The 18,520-nt window shown below is 62.2% G+C and overlaps 8 protein-coding genes across 8 annotated transcripts; 2 read left to right on the top strand and 6 right to left on the bottom strand.

Annotated features, from left to right (window-relative positions):
• Window positions 1-594: 594 nt before the first annotated feature.
• Window positions 595-1,020, bottom strand: CH63R_03027 (uncharacterized protein; the record flags this gene model as incomplete). The annotated part of the gene is made up of 1 exon (XM_018298002.1): window positions 595-1,020. One exon carries the CDS (start codon window positions 1,018-1,020, stop codon window positions 595-597), a length of 426 nt encoding a protein of 141 aa, XP_018162818.1.
• A 1,525-nt stretch (window positions 1,021-2,545) lies between these two features.
• Window positions 2,546-3,178, top strand: CH63R_03026 (uncharacterized protein; the record flags this gene model as incomplete). The annotated part of the gene is made up of 2 exons (XM_018298001.1): window positions 2,546-2,768; window positions 2,982-3,178. 2 exons carry the CDS (start codon window positions 2,546-2,548, stop codon window positions 3,176-3,178), a joined length of 420 nt encoding a protein of 139 aa, XP_018162817.1.
• Window positions 3,179-5,483: 2,305 nt separating this feature from the next.
• On the top strand, window positions 5,484-6,615 carry CH63R_03025 (C6 transcription factor; the record flags this gene model as incomplete). The annotated part of the gene is made up of 2 exons (XM_018298000.1): window positions 5,484-5,966; window positions 6,028-6,615. 2 exons carry the CDS (start codon window positions 5,484-5,486, stop codon window positions 6,613-6,615), a joined length of 1,071 nt encoding a protein of 356 aa, XP_018162816.1.
• A 601-nt stretch (window positions 6,616-7,216) lies between these two features.
• Window positions 7,217-8,204, bottom strand: CH63R_03024 (Phytanoyl-CoA dioxygenase; the record flags this gene model as incomplete). Its single annotated transcript, XM_018297999.1, has 2 exons — window positions 7,217-7,648; window positions 7,722-8,204. 2 exons carry the CDS (start codon window positions 8,202-8,204, stop codon window positions 7,217-7,219), a joined length of 915 nt encoding a protein of 304 aa, XP_018162815.1.
• A 777-nt stretch (window positions 8,205-8,981) lies between these two features.
• CH63R_03023 (Integral membrane protein) lies at window positions 8,982-10,553 on the bottom strand (the record flags this gene model as incomplete). Its single annotated transcript, XM_018297998.1, has 1 exon — window positions 8,982-10,553. One exon carries the CDS (start codon window positions 10,551-10,553, stop codon window positions 8,982-8,984), a length of 1,572 nt encoding a protein of 523 aa, XP_018162814.1.
• Window positions 10,554-11,475: 922 nt separating this feature from the next.
• Window positions 11,476-13,397, bottom strand: CH63R_03022 (DNA photolyase; the record flags this gene model as incomplete). The annotated part of the gene is made up of 2 exons (XM_018297997.1): window positions 11,476-13,144; window positions 13,225-13,397. The coding sequence occupies 2 exons, from the start codon at window positions 13,395-13,397 to the stop codon at window positions 11,476-11,478; spliced, it is 1,842 nt and encodes a 613-aa protein (XP_018162813.1).
• A 1,214-nt stretch (window positions 13,398-14,611) lies between these two features.
• CH63R_03021 (VeA protein) lies at window positions 14,612-16,087 on the bottom strand (the record flags this gene model as incomplete). Its single annotated transcript, XM_018297996.1, has 1 exon — window positions 14,612-16,087. The coding sequence occupies one exon, from the start codon at window positions 16,085-16,087 to the stop codon at window positions 14,612-14,614; it is 1,476 nt and encodes a 491-aa protein (XP_018162812.1).
• Window positions 16,088-16,248: 161 nt separating this feature from the next.
• CH63R_03020 (uncharacterized protein) lies at window positions 16,249-18,319 on the bottom strand (the record flags this gene model as incomplete). Its single annotated transcript, XM_018297995.1, has 4 exons — window positions 16,249-16,718; window positions 17,236-17,993; window positions 18,109-18,178; window positions 18,238-18,319. 4 exons carry the CDS (start codon window positions 18,317-18,319, stop codon window positions 16,249-16,251), a joined length of 1,380 nt encoding a protein of 459 aa, XP_018162811.1.
• Window positions 18,320-18,520: the final 201 nt, after the last annotated feature.

The following is an 18,520-nucleotide window of genomic DNA, read 5'->3' as shown; positions in this document are numbered from 1 at the left end:
TGCATTGTTGGGCGTTTTCTTTCTCATCATTCGGGACTGGTATAATGGGGGATTGCACGGCATAGACTGGCCGCTTCCACAACAAAAGGGGGTTTAGAGAGAGAGAGAGAGAGAGAGAGAGAGAGAGAGAGAGACGAGAGGTATGAGAAGTACGTCGGGTTGCTGTAGCCTTTGGTTTAATGAGCAGGGTTGAGAGGTCAGGACTCCCCCCTCCGGTACATGATGTACCCACTCACTTGAAGTAATTCCATTCTATATACCCAAGCAGACCGACCACTTGACCTTGCCGGTCCTCCCAACATCCGTGAACACAAACCCGGGCCGCCGGCTCCCGCGGAGCTTATGCTGGATGGTGTGCACCCTCAGATGCACCCAAGTCCAAGGGTCGGACGGCGTCCTTTTAAAGCGGCCCGCCGTGCGGCACGGTCTGGACGACCCGCGCGGGCCGGGCGCGGGGCCGGTCACACGGAGCACAGCGGAGCTGCCGACCTGCCTGCATCTCTTCCGCGTGGATACGATCTCGGGGCCTCACGGACGGCGGCAGGGCCCCGTTCTCGAAGATCGGTAAACAAGACCTTGTGCTCCGTGACACACCTACAACTGAAACGTTAGTCTTTCACGATTCCAAGCAAGGGCGCTCCATGGTGGTGTAGACGTCGCTTGGCGGCCGTGTCCCACGTAGACATCGCTTGGCGGTCGTGCTCCACGTAGCCGTCCGTCCGGTCGGCCTGGGAGGGAGCTCTCCTCCGCCCTTGCTCGCTTGGCCGCGACCGAAACGAGATGAGGCATACGTCGTTGCCGACGCCGTGTGATTGCCGCCGCCGCCACCGCTCGCTTGCCCCAACATGTGTCAGACATGCGTTGCGGCAGGGCGTGGTGATGAGACCTGTCTTGGAGCCTTTGCACCGAAGGCACGCGACGAGCTCCATTGGTCATCTGCACAGAGTGGCCGATCCCAGTCTGCGGCTCGCCGCCAGGCATGTGGCGGAAATTTTCAGCCACTGACTGTCTCGGCGACATCGTGTTCTGAGCCCGTGGCACTTTGGTCGCCCCGACGAAGTGGTGCAACGTTCGACAGAAGACTGGGCAGAGACGGCCGTCGGTGAGCAACATCGGACAAGTCATGTTGTGTGTTCGTGCAACATCCGTGCGGGCGGGAGCGCCGTTCTAAATGCTTCGAGACGCGGGCGAGCCGACGGCGGGGGTTACTCTGGCTCATACGGCAGCCGCCTCGAGTCGTAGGGTGGGCGAGCGAGACTGGACTGTTGGTATGGAAACGCAGCTCTGCGAGATCCTGCCGGATGGTGCGCGCGGTGGCCTCGGATAGGGACGCCAATCGACTCGAAGAATAGATATGGGAACACGTCAGTCATCGGCCAGCCGGTTCGAGGACGCCCGCAAGCGGCACGATTCCATTCCTGGGCCGCGCGATCTGTGGCGCCGTTGCACAAAATTGCGACGCCGGCGAGCGAGCGCTTGAGCGGCTTCCACGCAACGGCATGCAAGGAGGCGCAGGAACCCGTCAACTAGGAGAGGCACCACGAAAGCCAAATCGATAGACCTCGCGCCGCCAGGGCACTAGCCCGCCGCGTTGGGAAATCCAAGAGAGTCGGGTTGTGTGTGTTAGCCAGCAAAGGCATTTTCATGCAGTCATGGCCATTCTCTTTGGGGCCGTGTGGCACTCAGACACGCGGAACCTGGGTCCGTGAGATGTTATTCCTGCCGGCGTATCGGCTCCCAGGGGGGGAGGGGACGCGACTCGTCGTCGAATGACACCACTTTGGGCAAGATGCGAACTCTCGCCAATGATGGTTGCCAGCCAAAAGGATGCCGACCGAGACTTCTCGAAGGTTGGAGGGAGCATCCCTTCTGCAAGGAGCCGAAGGCGGCAATAAATTGAGTTTGGAATGGATGATGGAGGGCAACGTGCGGGCCGCCGCATCCGGTGGGAGCACGAAAGACTGCGCGAGCAATCGTCCACGACGCGTTTGGGGGTTTGGCACGTATAGGTAGATGAGGTTCATGCTTGGCTGGCTCTTGCGGTGGTATTGGGTGGTCAGAGTCGGGGGTTTATTAGACTACATCGTACGGACTCTCATGGGCGGTTGGAGTTCCGCCTCGTCAATCCGGCCACTTCCAGGCAGCCCCGTGGGCTCGAGAATGACAACGCCTTGTTGGTGACCAGGGTTTAGTTAGTGGCGGTCAATAGCAGGCATCGACAGTCAATGGCAGTCAATGGCAGTCAGTGGCAGTGTCTTGGGGGCGCTTTGGGATGGCGTCAAGTTCCCATTTGGAGTGGTGTTGGAAGCCTTCGGTTAATTTGCCGGCCATCCCAGGGCCAATGACGCAGCCAGCTGCATGGGAGCGAAGGCCCCATTGACGGTTTATTGAGGTTCATTGAGCCTGGATGGAGCTGTAAAAACCCTTCTTCAGTCAGGGCGGGTGGCCGATGACGGATGACGGAAGCTGACGGATCGTGGGTGAGATGATCGGAACCCGAATGAAAAAAAAAAAGGGGCAAACTCCCGAGGTCGTGAGAAGAACCATGGATTGCCTAGTCGGAGGAGCACTATGTCTTCCTGGGAAGAACCCCCCATCTCCAGATGCACCGGCCAACTTCCACTCCGGGAAGATCACTGGACACAGACGGTCGGTCTCCCGTCGGGTCAGGAACGGCTGGAGAGAAAGCCGTGGCGCGGCGACTGGGACTTCTTTCCAGACCCTCCTGACTCTTGCCGCGTCTTCCACCGCCGCCGTGAAGTGGGAAGGTACGCGGATCTCGAGAGCCCAGTCCAGTCCACCCTGCCCGATCGAACCCCGCGATGATTGGCCCAGTCGATCTGGCACTTTCCAAGTTCATTAATTCTTCTTGTCGGGACGTCACAAACCCCCCTCTCCTTGGCGATGCACATTTGCAGGATATGCAGCCCTCGCCCTCGCCTTGTGCATGCATGCACACGCGCACACACTCTCACGCACAGGTTGTGGCCCCCCTGCGTTTCGTCATTCGCCAGTCGCGAGGGGCGATGCGACCGCTGAGGTACAGCTGACGGGTCGCGCAGGTCACGCAATGCCGGCACACAAAGGGTGCGGCGGTCGATCTCAGCGGCCTGGAAATAGAAATGCGGGTGCGGATGAGGATGTGGACGAGGATGCGGATGCTCCAAGGTTTCGTTGAAGACAGGAAATGGGGTGCCAGCTGTGCCAGGTGAATGAAAAGATCAACGCTGGGGACTCCCACCTGAGGACTGACGACCGAACGGTTGTCCGTCCCCCCCACAACTTCAGGCGCAGCAGCCGCCAGGTCGGACATTGGCACGCAATGCACGGCCAGAATTGGCCCGGGCGCCGGTGGTCACGGCTTACGACGACCGCGACCGCGACCACGACCACGACCACGACTACGACAATTCCCAAAGCGGAAGATCATGGAGGTCATCTCCCGCCCGCCGTCGGTCGTCGCGTCTTGGTTTTTTTTTTTTTTTTTTGCTCATTCGACTCTCGGGTCGTCATTCTAGCGTACCACGGGTTTGGCCGCACTTCAGAGACAACAAGCCGACAACCAATTCCAAGTCGGTGCCAATGAACGGCCGCCTGCGTCCCCCTTCGCTGCGACCCTGCAACGCCGATGCGGTTCTAGACCGTCCGCTGGCATGTTCAGTCAGCCGCCCTCACGAATTTGAATGCTCGGGGACCTCGTCTCCTGTTCGTGCCCGTGGTAGGTTGTCCATCGCCGCCCGCTGCCGCCGTTTCCGAGGCTGCCTGGTTGGCCGGCCGTGGAAATTGCTCGATGATAAGGTTGTTTACCCCCTTCATGCCACCCGCCTGCCTGCGCGTGTCTCCTCGCATGCAGTGTATCCATCCATCACAAGTACGCGCTCCCTCGTGTTATTGACTTCGTCGTTCGAGTGGCCCGGGGAGCCGGGACTCCAACGCCCCAAGTATCTCCCGGCGCTCAGATTAGGGCATTGCTTTTCATAGCGGACCCCAAGGCGACTGTACGACGTCAACCTGCACATCCTGTCCTGTCCAGCCCCCAAGGTCCAAGGTTTCCAGGCTTCGCTTATGACCAGCCCATTCTGTACGTATCTGTCCTGTACCTGTACACACTGACCAGTCTGTATCTTCGTCCCTCCCTAACCTCCTCCAGGAGCAAGTGGGGTACGGCCCAGGCACAGATGCAGGTGCAAAGTGCAATGGGGAGGCAGGTGCAAAAATGCAACAAAAAAAAAAACAAAAAAAAAACCAACGCGCACCGAAAACAGGCGCTGGTGGTGACCGAGGGGATGCTTCCATTGGGTTGGCGGAGCGGCGGGAGGTGCCAATATTGCCTCATGCTGGCTGGGTGGCTTCACTGGCTTGACGCCAAATCTCCTCCTCCTTCCCTCCCGGCCGCCTCCCCCTGTCACGCCCCCCCTGTTCCCCTGCCGGGTCAGTCCATTCCTGGCCGTGGACCCAGAACCACCGGCCACCAACCAGTCCAAGTGCAGACGCCGCCGCAGCGCAATCGAAAGGGCTCAAGGGGAAGCAGGGAAGGCCCTCGGTCGGTTGGAAATACGACTCAGCGCGACCCCGGCTGCCGTCCATGCATCATCGCTCGCGCCCCACTGAAGAAGCCCGTTCACGGTCCTCTGACGGGTCTCGACGCTACGCCTCTTTGGACCTGGCGAGCTGCCGTCCAGTTCGTTCATCCGGTCTTGTTCCTATTTTTCGGGCCCCCCAACGGCATCTCATCCAAGATGCGAAGCTGTTTCCTCACCCCTGGACCCCTGTTCTCCTGTCCGGCCTTCCACGCCGCCTCCTACCTACCACGCGAGCGAGCCAAGCCAAGCCAATATTGCTGCCGGTATCCCCCCCCCTCATCCCATCCCATCCCATCTCACCCGTTCGCCCACCCGTTGTTCTGTTCCCTCTTAACCTCTCCGCCTCCCTTCCCCCCCCCAGCCAGAGCCAGGGATCGTCGAGAGCCTCAGCTTGCTTACCTCGTCAAACCGCCAAAGCCGACCGAGCTCGACGACTGACCCTTCGAATTGTGGTGAAGGACGGACCGTCGAGTAGCTGCCGATTCGTAAAAGTCTCCCGAACCGACGCATTTGCCCACTCCGAACCTTGGAAGTGCTGTTGTTACCCGCGCCTCGTCAACCGACGACAGCCTCGACTTTTCGGTCACCTGGACCGAATCCACTCGTTTATCCCGTCGCCTTTGTTGGTAGACTGCAGCACCGAAATCTCCCGGTGGTGTGGCGATCTCGTTTCTCCTTGGTGTCATTAACACACACACCTTTGCGCACTTTGTCTGGTCGATCGCCGGTTAGGAACAGTCGACGCCGATCAACGTGGGGTTCTCCCGGAAACCAACAAAAGGCCCGTCTCTCGCCCCCGGCCCTTGCGGTTGTCGAGATCATCTTGCTTGGCCCGCTGTGTCGACCACCAGAGGACAGGATTATGTTTTGTCTCTCACAACTGCGTATCGCAGCTTCATCATGATGGCCTCCACCATGCCTTCACCGCCGCTATGGCTTTTCCTTTTCCTGGCCGTCGCCTCTCTGGCGCTGGCTTCGGCACCCTCGCTGGACACGCTCCCGGCTCAAATCACGGCCCCGGCGTTGATCCCCCCCATGGACGCCCTCGTCGTCGATGACCGCACGCCCACCATGATCAAGGGCCGTTGGACCATGCTCCCGCCGGGGCGCGACGAGCTGAAGAAGCGCGACGAGGACGGCATCACGCCCACGCCGACCGCGGCCGGGGCGACCAAGGCCAAACCCACGACGCTGACCGTCTCCGTCACCGCTCCCGCCGCCGCCACGGTGGACGTTGTTCCGTCCCCCCTGCCCTCGCCCTTCGACACCAGCCTCGCCTTCAACTTCACGAGCAACGACGGCGCCTCCTGCCCGCGCTTCATCAACTCGTTCCTCACCAACCAGAACTTCAAGAAGTGCTACCCGCTCTCGATGCTGCTCCAGGTGCGTTGAAACATCCCCCCCGGCGTCAAGCGCGTGCAACGTGGAAAACTAACTCGCGCAGGGCTCGCGATCCTTTTTCGAGGCCGAGAAGCAGCTCTTGAGCATCGTGCGCGTGCTCGACGCCACCTGCAGCGCCGACGTCGAATTCTGCACCGAGTTCCTCAACGGCGTCGCCGGCAACCTCACCATGGACGCCAACTGCGGCTCCGACTACCAGAGCGGCAACCCCATCGTCATGCAGGCCTACCTCGGCCTCAAGTCGTATGAGATGCTGTACAAGGCCACCTGCCTCACCGACCCGGACACGTCCATGTACTGCTTCGCCAACGCCGTCACGAACCTCACCACGCCCTCCAACGTCTACTTCTACTACCTCCCGCTCAACATGTCGCTCCCCGGCAGCGCGAACCCGACGTGCGGCGCGTGCCTCCGGCAGACCATGGAGATCTACCAGACCTTCACCACGAACCGCAAACTCGCCATCGCGTCGACGTACGAGGACGCCGCCATGCAGGTCAACACCATCTGCGGCCCCGAGTACGTCAACGACACGCTCTTGGCCGCCGTGAGCTCGGCCGTACTGGCGGTGCCCTCGTGGGCTCTCACAGCGGCGACGCTAGCGCTGGCAATGGTCTGCCACTTTTGGTAGCCCGGACGGCGCAGCAGCAGCCGGCCCCGGCGGTTACGAGTCACGCTTTTTGAGTTCTTTGATTTTGCAGCAAGCGCCATGATACCCTCCGCATTTCTCCAGCATTAACTAAATTTTTTTTTTAATTCTCTTCACCGTGTTGTTGTCCGAAGTCGCCCGGTCAATTCACACCACATCTATTGTTCGTATTGTTTCGGTCCAAGGTCGGATATGGGAGGGAGGGAGGAAGGAGGGGGGAAACGGCCGGCCCCGAGGGACGGCATCAGTAGGCGGTTCAGTCATTCTGCGGGCATTCACGCGATCATCGAGGCAGGAATGAGAGACATGGCGACGGCAGCCAGGGGCATCCGATGAGATGCGACGCACATTTTTTTAATATTCGCAGCGTGCGACAGTTCATTCTATTCTCGTATATACTTTGGTGAGGGTGGTTTCATTTTTACCTTGGGTAAAGAAGACGGACACGGCCTGTCACGGGCCTCTCAATACTCAATACAATATGTAGTCAAACCTTGTCAATGGAGATGTTTGCCTAGGTGGTCTCTCCTCTCCCTCGAGGCCCGTTTCAGTGACACGGATCTCGAACCCGGTTGTTCGGCGGTCACAACCTGTGGTGGCGCTCCCGCCGCTCCTGCAGACGCCTCTGCACGACCTTCCATGGGTGAACGCCGTCGGCGTATCCGACGAACGGCGAGCCGACCCCGTACCCCAACAGATCCACCAGCCGCCGCGGCATGCCGCCCAGCTTCTCCCACTCGACGGAGAGGATCTGGTTCTCGAGCGGGCGCACCCAGGACCGGCAGTATTGCACCGTCAGCGCCCGCCTCTCGCGGGCCGACGTGTTCTCCCCGCCGCCGTGCCACAGCGTCCCGAGGAAGAAGACGGCGCTGCCCTTGGGCATGACCACCGGGACCGTGTCCTCGCGGCGGGGCACGTTCGCGTGGCCCGTGTCCGGGCCCCAGGCGTGCGAGCCCGGGATCACGACCGTCGCGCCGTTCGTGGCAGTGAAGTCGTCGAGCGCGATCATGACGCCCTTTGATATCCCTGTCAGCTGCTGTTGTTCTCGGCCATGTACGGGGAAGGGGGGGGGGGGGGGGGGAGCCTACCGTTCCGAAAGGGGGATGGGGTCTCGGGATGCCGACGTACCCGTCGTCGTGATGCAGCGCCTGGGGCGACTCCCCGGGCTGGATGTAGACGCTGTGGTACGCGTTCAGCAGGAACCCCGGGCCCAGGAAGTGGTCGTTCAGCGCGAGCAGGGCCGGGTGCAGGGGGAACCGGCGGAAGACGGGCGACTTGTCGAGGAGCGCGTAGATGCGCCGCGTCCGGAGGCCCTCGAACTCGTTGCGGCCGCCGTCGGCCCCGGCGGGCCCGGCGCGGGCCGGTGAAGACGCGAGGCGGAGGATCTCGGCGTGGGCCTCGTCCGCCTCCTCGGCGGCGAAGGCGTGCGGGATCACGACGTAGCCGTGCGCCTCGACGTGGGCGATGAGGGCGTCGAGGTCCGGCACGGGCGGGGCGGCCGACGCGGACCTGGCGAGGCGGGCGTCGGCACCGGTCTGCTTCGTGACGACGTCGAGCGATTTGCTCGTCATTTGTTTTGGGAATTTACTGGTACGCAAAGGGCAGAAGGGAAGGGAAGGGATGAAGGAGTCTCTACCCGAGCTCGACTCGTGCGGCTTTGACTGAGCTCATCCGGTTCGGCGAGGGTAAAAGGGACGAGGATGGTCTGATCTTATCATCGGCTGCGTGCTGGCGCCCCCCGGCAGTGAGCCGAGGTACGAGGTCGACGCCGTCCGACGGTCGCGTCGTCCGAAAGTTTAGACGGCGGGAACCAGGCGGCATGGATGGCGATGTTGGGGGGGAGGGGTAAGCCGAGGTCCAGCCGGCCCCGTCTCCGTACCGCCGTGGCATACGGGGATGGCTCCTTTGGGACACGGACAAGATAATGTCCATCTCCGGCGGGAGGGGGGCGTAGGCATCTTGAAAGGTAGGTAGCCCTCGTGTCACCACAAACGACAGCGCAGTACCACCCTCCCCGGGCCACCAAAGCAGCCTCGGCCTTGTTTGACTTTGGAAGATATCGTCACGATGAATTTCCGGTTGGTGCAAGAGTTGAGGGGCTGTCCAGGGAAGACAGACTCTCATTCGTAATCAGCCATAAAAAGCCGGAGGCCATCCCACGCATGTGGCCGCGCTCGGGTACTTTGTACATCACAGGCATCCGGACGCGGGAGATCATTCTGCAACTCACACAAACGCACCCGAGGGAAACGTGGTTAAGCAGATGGTTTGGTATTGTTCAGAGAAAGCTTCCCCCCTCCCTTGCAGATCATTCGTCATCACGACAGGCCATCCCCGGCGCTTCCGACTCAACGGCCCAGGGTGAGTCCCTCCAGCTCCTTCCTGAGCACATCTACGGGGCGGAAGGTGCTTCTGAAGTGGCCCAACTGCACCACCCGCACCGGCACGCTCTGCTCCTCCTCCTTGGCGCCCTTGCCCTCGGCCTCGGCTCGCTCGGCCTCGATCTGCGCCACGCTCTTGACCTCGGAGAACTCGCCCGCGATGCCGCTCTTCTCCTCTCCCCAGATCTCAAAGAAGGGGTAGCCGCTGTCGGCGTACGACTGTGCGTCGACGGGCGTGTCGGGGGCCGGCTGGCCGGTGACGGCGCAGAACGACTCGACGTCTAGGATCTGGAGGTTCAGCATCACCGAGGCCTCGACGTCCCAGGCATCGGCGGGGTGTTGGTCGGCCTCGATCGTCTGGTTGATGAGGCCCCCGGCCGCGAGGCCCATCTCCTTGACCTTTGGCGGGGGTGCCGCACGTGGCGACCTGCTCTTGGCGCTCTCGGCGCTCTTGACGGGCTTTTGGGGGACGACACTCCCGTACGCCATGCCGTCGTCCGCAGCGGCCGACGCGCCCATCGGAGCCGCGGCCGCGCACATCATCATCATGGGGCCGCCGCCTCCAAATCCGCGCCTCGCCCTGCTCGGCGGCCAGGACGGTCCATGCCTCACACCGAGCGTGGAAAAGTCGGACGGGAAGTAGGTATCGCCGAGCTTGGTGCCGTCCGAGAAGTCGATCGGGTGGTGACCGAGGGTCGCACGCCCTCCGTGGTGGTCGAGGATCTGCTCGTTGACGGGGACGTGGAACTCGTCGCGGATGCGCTCCTTGACGTCGCCCCAGGTGCTCTCGGCCGTGAGCCCCCTTTCGGCGAGGTCGAAGGTGCGGGTGACGACCTTGGACTCTTTGTTCTCGTATCGAACGTCGAACCCCGCGGGCAGCTTCTTCTTCATCGGGATGAGCTCGACCTGGATGCCGCCGACCTTCTCGTCCCCGGTGACCTGGAACTCGACCGAGAAGCCGGACCCCTTGGGCTGCGCCACGAACTGCCGGATCTTGCCGTCCTCGGAGACGATGCCGTCGAGCCACCGCTGTTCGGGCACCACCATGTAGTCCTGGATCTGCTTGTCGCTGTTGAGCATCCGCAGCCTCTTCTCCCTGGTCGTGTCGTTCTCCGTCATGGGGAAGCCGGAGACGGCGTTGACGCCGCCCACGTAGATCTTGATGGCGAAGGGCACGCCGGCAGAGAAGTTGATCCACATGGCCTCGCGCTGGTACATGGGGAAGAAGACGCCGCCCTTGCTGGCCATGCTCTCGGGCATGTTGTGCGCGTGGTCGCGGACCTTGAAGAGGGGGAATGCCCCCATGCTCGGGGGGAGGCTGTTGGTGTCTCTGTTGTCCGGCACGCGGATCGTGCGGTTCAACTGGATCGACAGGGCGTTCTTCCTGCCGCCGTGGGAGACGCCGATGCTCGTGGCTGGCGAGGAATGTCCGCCGCCGTCGAGGCGGACCGTCACCTTTCGGCTGCTGGCAATGGCCTGATGCTCAGTGCGGATCTCGGGCATGACCTCGACGGCCTCGGGGTCGGTGGTCTGTGACATGTTGCGTTGTGTGTTTGGGTGTGTTGTTGTTGGTGGTGGTGGTAGTAGTGGTGGTGGTAAGTAATGATGATCGATCACTGTCTGAACTGATGATGGAGGGTCGGCTCCTTCTTATAACCCTGGAGGGAAGCTCTCACTTGGCTTGCGCTGTGTCACTTTTTGTTGCACTCGAGGAGCCTTCAGCTGCTCTGGTTGCCTGCTTGACGTTCCCTTGGATTCAGCGGCCTCTTGAGGCTTGCAGGCAGGGAGGCAAAGGAGACGCAATTGGTTGCCCGCTTAGACGCCGGTTGCCTCCACGAACCGGGGATCCTCATTGGCCGGCGCTGCCCGATTAGGAACTTGAGAGTCAATGCACGGACGCAGCGAGTTTTACGCAGCGGCGCATTCCTGGCTGGGGGGGAGGGGAGAGTCGCTGATCGCTGCGTAACAAAGGCTAACACACTAAGCAGGCAACCGCTGCTTTGCAGGCGTAAGACCGACTACAGGAGGGCCCTGCGGCCGCTGCTTTAAACCGCCAGGTTGACAGCCGCCTGCGCGACATCCAACCAAAGGCTTGCAGTCCCTCGTCGGACGCCTTAAGCAGCCCGACAATAGGGGATGTTCACTTCAGCTAGGCATCTGACGGGATCGCAATGCGTGCTCACTGTTTGGAAGGGGAATCAGAGGTTCTTTTACATAAGAAAGTTTCAGGGTCGAAGAAAAAGAATACGCGTCCATCGTTGGAGACGCTCGCCATAGTGACACACTCGACAGTTCATCTAATCGGAACATTCATTGTCCACTGGGAAAACAACATTACGGGAAGACCTGCCCCAAGCCACGCGGCGTGGCTTGGGGCGGCGTGGCTTGGGCGAGGCACACCCAGAGGCGACCGTGACCTCGTGGTGTCCTCTCTCCAGTCCATCTCGAGCATGCCTCCCTGTCAGGACCTCTGCTTCTTGTCCGCGTGCTGCTCGGCGCTGCCCTCGTCGGCGCTCCGCTTGGCCGGCGTGATCTCGTCGCCCCGCGGCCCCGCCCTGCCGCTCCCGAACTCGTCCGTCATCTCGGTGCCCTCGCCCGCAAACAGCTCGCGCCAGCTGCCGTCGCGGACCTTGTCGTCGTTGCCCTGCAGGCCGACCCCGTACGCCTTCTTCATCGCCGCCAGGCACGCCGTCCTCCTCTCGTCGAAGTCGAACATGGGCTTCGGGTACACCCCGGCCTCCCGCTCCCCGCCGCGGCCCGTCACCCTGACCCCGGCCTTCTTCTGGTCCGGCAGCGGGGCCTTCCACGGCTCGTAGATGTACTTCGCATCCAGGTTCGCGAGCTCCGGCACCCAGCGCCGCACGAACGCCCCCTGCCTGTCCCACTTCTGCCCGAACGCGACGGGGCTGTAGCAGCGGAAGTACTGCGAGAAGAAGGCCGTGCAGCTGAGCCACTGCCAGTTGCCCGCGTTGCACGCCGGCTCGTGGTCGAGCAGCCACTCCTCAAACACCTCGCAGCCGCGCTCCCAGTCGACGTAGCAGCCTCCCCGCGTCAGGAAGCAGGCGACCGCGTGCCGGCCGAGGTGGTGGATCCAGCCCTCCTCGCGCAGCTGCCGCATGAGCGCGTCGATCCACGGGAACCCCGTCATGCCGTACTTCCACCGCCGGAACCACTCGTCCGCCTGCTCCGAGTCGACGTGGTACTCGCCCGTGACGAGGCCCGTCTCCGCGTCCACCTTGGACGGCAGGTGCCACGGGATGAAGCGGCAGTAGGGGTTGTTGGCCGTCTGCGTGAACCGGTGGCCCAGCGCGGCGTGCGCCGCGAAGTACATGTCGCGGAACAGCAGCTGCCCCGTCAGGCTCTCCGGCACCTTGGACGCCCCCTTGCCGTACCTGGCCACGACGCCCTGCACGCGCCAGTAGAACTCGCGCACCGACAGCGCCCCGAAGTGCAGGAACGGCGACAGGAACGTCGTCGACTGCGGCTCGAACGCCGCCGGGCTCGTCTTGGGCTTCTCGAACGTGGCCGTGTACTTTTCGTCTGCCGCCATCGCCTCGAGCATGGCGAGCGCCCGCGTCTCCCCGCCCCTGTGCGGCGTGCTGGCCGGCGGGAACCCCAGCTCCTCCATCGTCTCGATGGCAAAGTCCCCCTCGGGACCCGCGATCCTCTGGTACGCCGCGTCCCCCCGCGTCCGCTGCTCCGCGTTGAAGTCGGGCACCGTCTCGGGCGGCGTCGGCTCGAAATCCACCGGCATCTCGCCGGGGTCCGGTAGCCGCTCCGGCGCGGGGATCGGCTTCGCGATGGGCCCGACCTTGGCGCCCGCCGCCTGCAGCTGCGACATGGACATGGTCGGCTTGCCGCCGTGCTTCTCGACGACGGCGTCGCTGTCCCACAGCGTCCGCCCGCTCTTGACGATGACCTCGACGCCCGCCGCCTCGGCCGCCCTCATGACCACCTCGTCCCGCTCGCGCGCGTACGCGTCCGTGTCCTTTTCGAAGACCAGGTGCGTCACCCCCCACGCCTTGAACAGCTTGGGGAACAGAGTCTGCGGGCCCTCGCGCAGCACGAACAGCTTTGACTTGGGGTTCAGCTTGCTGATGCTCTCGGACAGGTCGTTCTGGCAATCCAGCCTGCATGCGTGCTCCGGTCAGCTCGAGGGGGGGGGGGGTTGCGCAGCGCCGCGCAGGGGTTGGGGATTGGGGGTCCTTACAAAAACTGCCACCGGTTCAGCCCCCCGCGGGCGCGGTAGACATAATGCGGATCCCAGGTGAAGATGGGCCAGAGGACGGCCGGTTCGAGCGCGAGAGCGGCCGCGAGGGCGGGCGAATCGTGCAATCGGAGGTCGGTCCGGAACCAGTAAATGACGCGAGGGCGGGCAGTCATCGTGATGGGAGGGGAGGGGGGGGGGGAGATGCTTGCGCGCAACGCGAGTGTTTTGGCACGAATCACGCACAATTGACAGAGGGGGACAATGTGCCGAAGGGCGAATTGACAAGGGGGCGTGCAGAACGAGTTTTTGCGTGTGGTCAACGTAGTCAATGATGTCAACGACTTCCCCCCCCCGCCACGCAGCGCCGCCCGTTGGCCGTTACTCTCAATTTTAAACATTCCGGAGTCGGGGTCGGACCCGCGCGCCGCGTGACAAACGGGGAGTCGTTCCGCAACGCCAATCTAATTCTAATTCTGAAATAAGACGACAGATTTCCGACCCGCCCGCCCGTCCTACCCGAAAAGTTAGCGGTCAGACAGGCGGCTCCTGCGTCAAGGCACGACACCACACCACGGCCCATGCTTGATCCACGGCGCAGAACCCATGAACCCTGACTCGCCGGGGGAGCTCATGGGTCAAGGGACGACCGCGACGGACATGTTCCTTTCTCTGCATCTCGGGCTGCGGACGAACATGGCCCGGAAGCTGGACAGCGACCGCCGGCGCCAACAAGCGCACACGGCGTGACAACGGCGTGACAACGGCCGTCCTGCCCGCCGTCGTTAGTCGTGTCACCGAACAGACGCACGTGGGAATGGTAAGAATGTCTGGGATAAGGCTGTGCGCCGCCCCCCGGCTTTGATTGTCTGCGTCTGGCACCTAGCGAGGCAACGGCAGACCCTTTGCCCGTGCCGGAGAAGGGCGGGCCGGGCGGTTCTGATTATAACATGTGCCTACTCCCGCCGATGATGCAACCGGGCCCTCGAGAATCGACCTTTCTTGTCCGACTCTGGCCTCTCCAAGATCATGACCCACATAATTTCCACGAAGGGTATATAGATACGAAGAAATGGCGAGCGATTGGTGTAAGTGGAAAGAGAGAAAGGAAACTATGCGACAAGAGGAATGAAATAGACACATGGGAGACGATCGGCGAGGGGAGGGGGGGCGTCCAACATGAAGGACTGCACCACAACTCGTCCTTTGTACGCCTGTTTTGTAAAGAACAGCCCGAGACCGAAACCCGAGGGGAGAAAAGAAAGAAAAAAAACCATCGCCGCCGTATATCCGCCGATTTTCACCGCCGCCACCAACGCCGTGTTTACATGATGCTCCGTATACCGGTTGCCGACTTGCCGTCACGTCCCGGGGATGGGATGTGCCTCGTTCACTTCTGCTTCCGCGTCTTCTTCCGCTTGGGCGTTGTCGTCTCTTCTTCCTCGTCCTCATCCCCGCTGTCGTCCTGTTGGCGCGCGTTCTTGGCGCCCGACTTGTCGTTGCCCTTCTTGATGGAAATCAGACACCCCTGCTCCTTGAGACGCTTCGTGAGAGGCGTGCTGGCCTGCATGCCGGGGAAGTCTTTGGCGTTGAAGACCTGGAAGACGTCGCTGAGAATGTTGCATTTGATGGGCGCCCGCGGCGACCTGTGCATGGGATCGACGACGACGAGGGCGAACTTGAGGCGGAAGAGGCCGGGCGTGCGGACCGACATGTCGGGGAAGCAGAAGAAGCAGCCCTCCTGGCCGTTCTCGTCCTGGCCCACAAAGGGCGACGACACGAGCGAGCCCATGAGCCGCTTCCCGGGCCTCAACACGTCGTCGGGCATGTTGGTCATGTCCGCCTTGCCGAACTGGTCCCAGATCGTGCAGTGGACGACGTAGGCCGGGTGGCGGATCCGCTGGTACACCTCGTCGGGCGTGAGGTCGGGGTTGTTGATCCTCAGCTGGACGATGGGCGGCGGGTCGATCACCCTCCGGTCCCTCTCGCCGTAGCCGCAGCACCGCGCCGCCTTGGGCTGCTGGCGGAAGAAGATCTCGTACTCGTTCGGGACCGGCTTCACCTCCGGCCCGGGTGCGCACTGGATCGCCATCAGGTCGCTGCCCCCGCCGCTCAGGAGGTCCTCAATCTTGAGCCTGTCCGGCTGGCTGTCGGCGCTCCACGACGCTCCCCGCGTCAACATCGCAGACCCGGCCCGTTGCGCGGGGATCCTCAGACTCGGCGGCGTGAAGGGGATGGCCACCTTTCCTTCGTACGTGTCGTTCAGCATACGCGGCGCCCCCTGCGTCACGTACGGCATCGGGGGCGGCTGGTCACGCTTGAGCAGGTGCGCTTCTCTCGCCGCCTGGTACTGGTCGTACGGCTCGCCGCCCGGCGCCGTCGTCGGCGATTCGCGGGGTGGTTCTTGGAGGTACCGGTGCATGGGGGCCGTCCTGTAAGGGTCTGTGAGCTGTGCGGGTTGGCGCGGCGGCGGCGGCGGCGGCGCTTGGTGCTGGTGGTACTGCGGCGGCTGATGGTAGACCGGCGAGGGCGGTTGGTGGAATTCGTGTGGTGGTGGTGGTGGTGGTTGCTGTTGTTGCTGGTATTGGTGGTGGTGATAGTCCTGGCGATAGTACTGGGCCTGCTGGTACTCGGGCTGGTAATATTCGGGCTGGTGTTCCCGCATCGCCGACCCGTACTGCGGGTTCATGCTCGTCAGGGCTGGTGGCCGCGTCTGTTCGGGTCCATAGGTGTAGGCGCCCTCTGGCCTGGGCGGGCCGTACGACGGCGAGGGAGCCCACGAGGTGGGCCTTTGAGCCATGTTGTCCGTTTCCACCTTGTAGCCGGCGTTGTGGTGTGATGGATGTCCGCCCGTGTGGAAGGACATGATGAGGTGATATTGACGACGAGAAGATGCTACGGCGAGCGAGGTCACCTTGTTAGCACCAACGCCCGTTCCGGCGCGAGGCTGCAAAATCCACGTTCTCGGCTTGAGATGTGGCGCTCGGAGCCAACTCACCAGTGGGTGGAGACGTCTCAGATCCGTCCTCAGCCCTTGGCCGAGTGAAGCGTGAGAGACGGGGGGAGGGAGTAGAGACTTTCGCTCCGGATGCGCTCGTTACGATCGGCGCGTAGGAAGGCGAGGAATGGCTGGTTCGGATGGCCTGGTTCTGGTTGGACGACGACGGAGAAACGGCGTCGGATGGTGGGATGCAGGTCAGACCACGTCCATTGGGAGTCTCTGCGGAGGAACAAAGATCGAGCGAGACTAGTCAAGAAAGCTGGAGGTGAGGAGGATGCTGGATGCCGAAGATGAATGGGCAGACGGGCGGTAGCAGGGAGGGGCTCTTTTGTGCCCGTGTCTTGACGGATGGCTCCTCGCGGCTTGGCGGACGAACGTGGGCAAACGTCTCGTAACAGAACAGAGACAACTCGTTCCCTTTTCTCTTTTGCTTCTTCTTCTTCTTCTTCTTCTTCTTCTCTCTCGTAGTCCAGGCCGGCGCAGTCGAGACACGGTTCTACTAGTTATCGTACGGGCAAAGGTGACGAGGGTCGAGCTGGGAAGATCCTTGTCAAGGTTTTAGCCAGCGGATTGCTAGTTTGATGACGGCGCTCAAAAAGCGGGAGAGACGAATCGAGGGCGTCGCCTTGCATGCAGGAAGGGGAATAAAAATGTTCAAAACAAAACAAAATCAACGATGTGACTGTGAGTGAGCGAGGGGGGGGCGAGCTGTGTGTTTGGCCGGTCGGGTCAGGCCAGGCCGGGCAGCGTGTCGAATAGGCGTGGGCGAGGGCGAGGGCGAGGGCGAGGGCGTGCGACGTGCGGCGTGCGGCGTACGGCGTGAGGAAGCGAAGCACATTCGGGTGGTAGAGTGAAGAAAGAGGCAATGCGGCGGGGCGAGGGATCACTGGCACGTATGTATATGAAGCAGTTGACAAGCGAGCAGGGCCAATACGCAATTGCAGCGTCGACTTGCGGCGCCAGAAGAGTGCACGCTGGGGTTCGGATTCCCTGTTCGCTCGCTCAGCCCGTACGTCGAGCGTGAGAGGGGAGGGAAAGAAGAGAGGGAGAGGGAGAGGGTGCGGACGAGGGCGAGGGCGAGGGCGAGGGCGGGCGAGGATCAGGGACGCGGCATCCGCAAAACACCAGGTGCATTGTTGGCTTGTCTTGTCTTGTCGAGGGGAGACCGGGATCAGGCCCCACGTCGGACAATGTGATGGATGGGGGAGAGAAATTGGGCCCCTTGGGTCCTTTTTTGGACGTTGTGGGCTTTCTTGTTGGACGCGAAGGGTGGTAAGCGAGGGGAGACGAGAGGATGGGCGCTCGCCAAGCAGGATTCAACACCGACGGCACGTCAGAGGACGAGTTGCGAGTTGCGAGTTGCGAGTTGCAACGGGCGGCGGGCGGCGGGCAACGAGCACGATTGTTCTTTTCGTCTGCCCGAGTTGTGTTGTCAGTCAGCAGTCCCTCCGTGCGTGGGAGAAGAGAACCGCGGGAGGAGTTCGCCCAGTGGCAGGACCCGGATGAAATGACTGGTTGTGATCCGTACATGGTAGACGGGACGCGGAAACGGATGGCCTTGGAGGTGGACACCCCCCCAGGAGTTGCAGGCAAGGGTGCGGCGACCGGGACAAGGACCGGGGTCATGGATCCGGCCAGGGAAGGACAAGACAGGAGGGCGAGATTTGGGGTGGTGGTGGCTAGCGGGACTCTCGCTGGTGAGTGGTCAAGGCTCGAGATTCGAGAGGCGTCTGTCTGGGAGGGTGCCGCATCGCACTCGGCCACCGTCCAGCTGGGAAAACAGAGAGACGGGTGCGTGGGAAACGGCGGAATGGAAAAAGGGAACAAAAATCGAGGCAGATAGAACACAGAGAGAGGCCGGCCTGCTTCTGGCGCCGAGTACGTACCGCTTGGCTATCTGGCGACGGCTTTCATTGGACGGAGAAGAGGAGAAGCTGAGGGAAGGAGCGGCCAACGCTGGACAGGGTGGGAGCACAGGAAGAATACGTACTCGTTCATGCCTGAGGTTCTCGTACCAGCCTCCGTCTTGCAGCAGCATCCATCGACATCATCATCTCGGTCGCCTCTCGCAAGTGCAGATTGGGGGGGGGGGTGCATTTGCAGGCTGGGCCAGTGGGCGGGCGTTGTGCAACATGCACTACAAAACAAAGTCTCCATTGGCGTGCAGATCGCGCAGACAAACTGCTGGCGAATCAGGCACCCTTAGCCATGTCGCCGGAACTGCAGCTTTGCCTGTGGTTGACCGATATAACACCATGGTGTTGGTGGCCCGGCCCCCCGTCGCGCTGCATAACCATC

This window comes from Colletotrichum higginsianum, chromosome 2 (assembly GCF_001672515.1).
Source record: "Colletotrichum higginsianum IMI 349063 chromosome 2, whole genome shotgun sequence".
Classification (NCBI taxonomy): domain Eukaryota; kingdom Fungi; phylum Ascomycota; class Sordariomycetes; order Glomerellales; family Glomerellaceae; genus Colletotrichum; species Colletotrichum higginsianum.
This window is presented reverse-complemented; position numbering and strand designations above follow the sequence as displayed.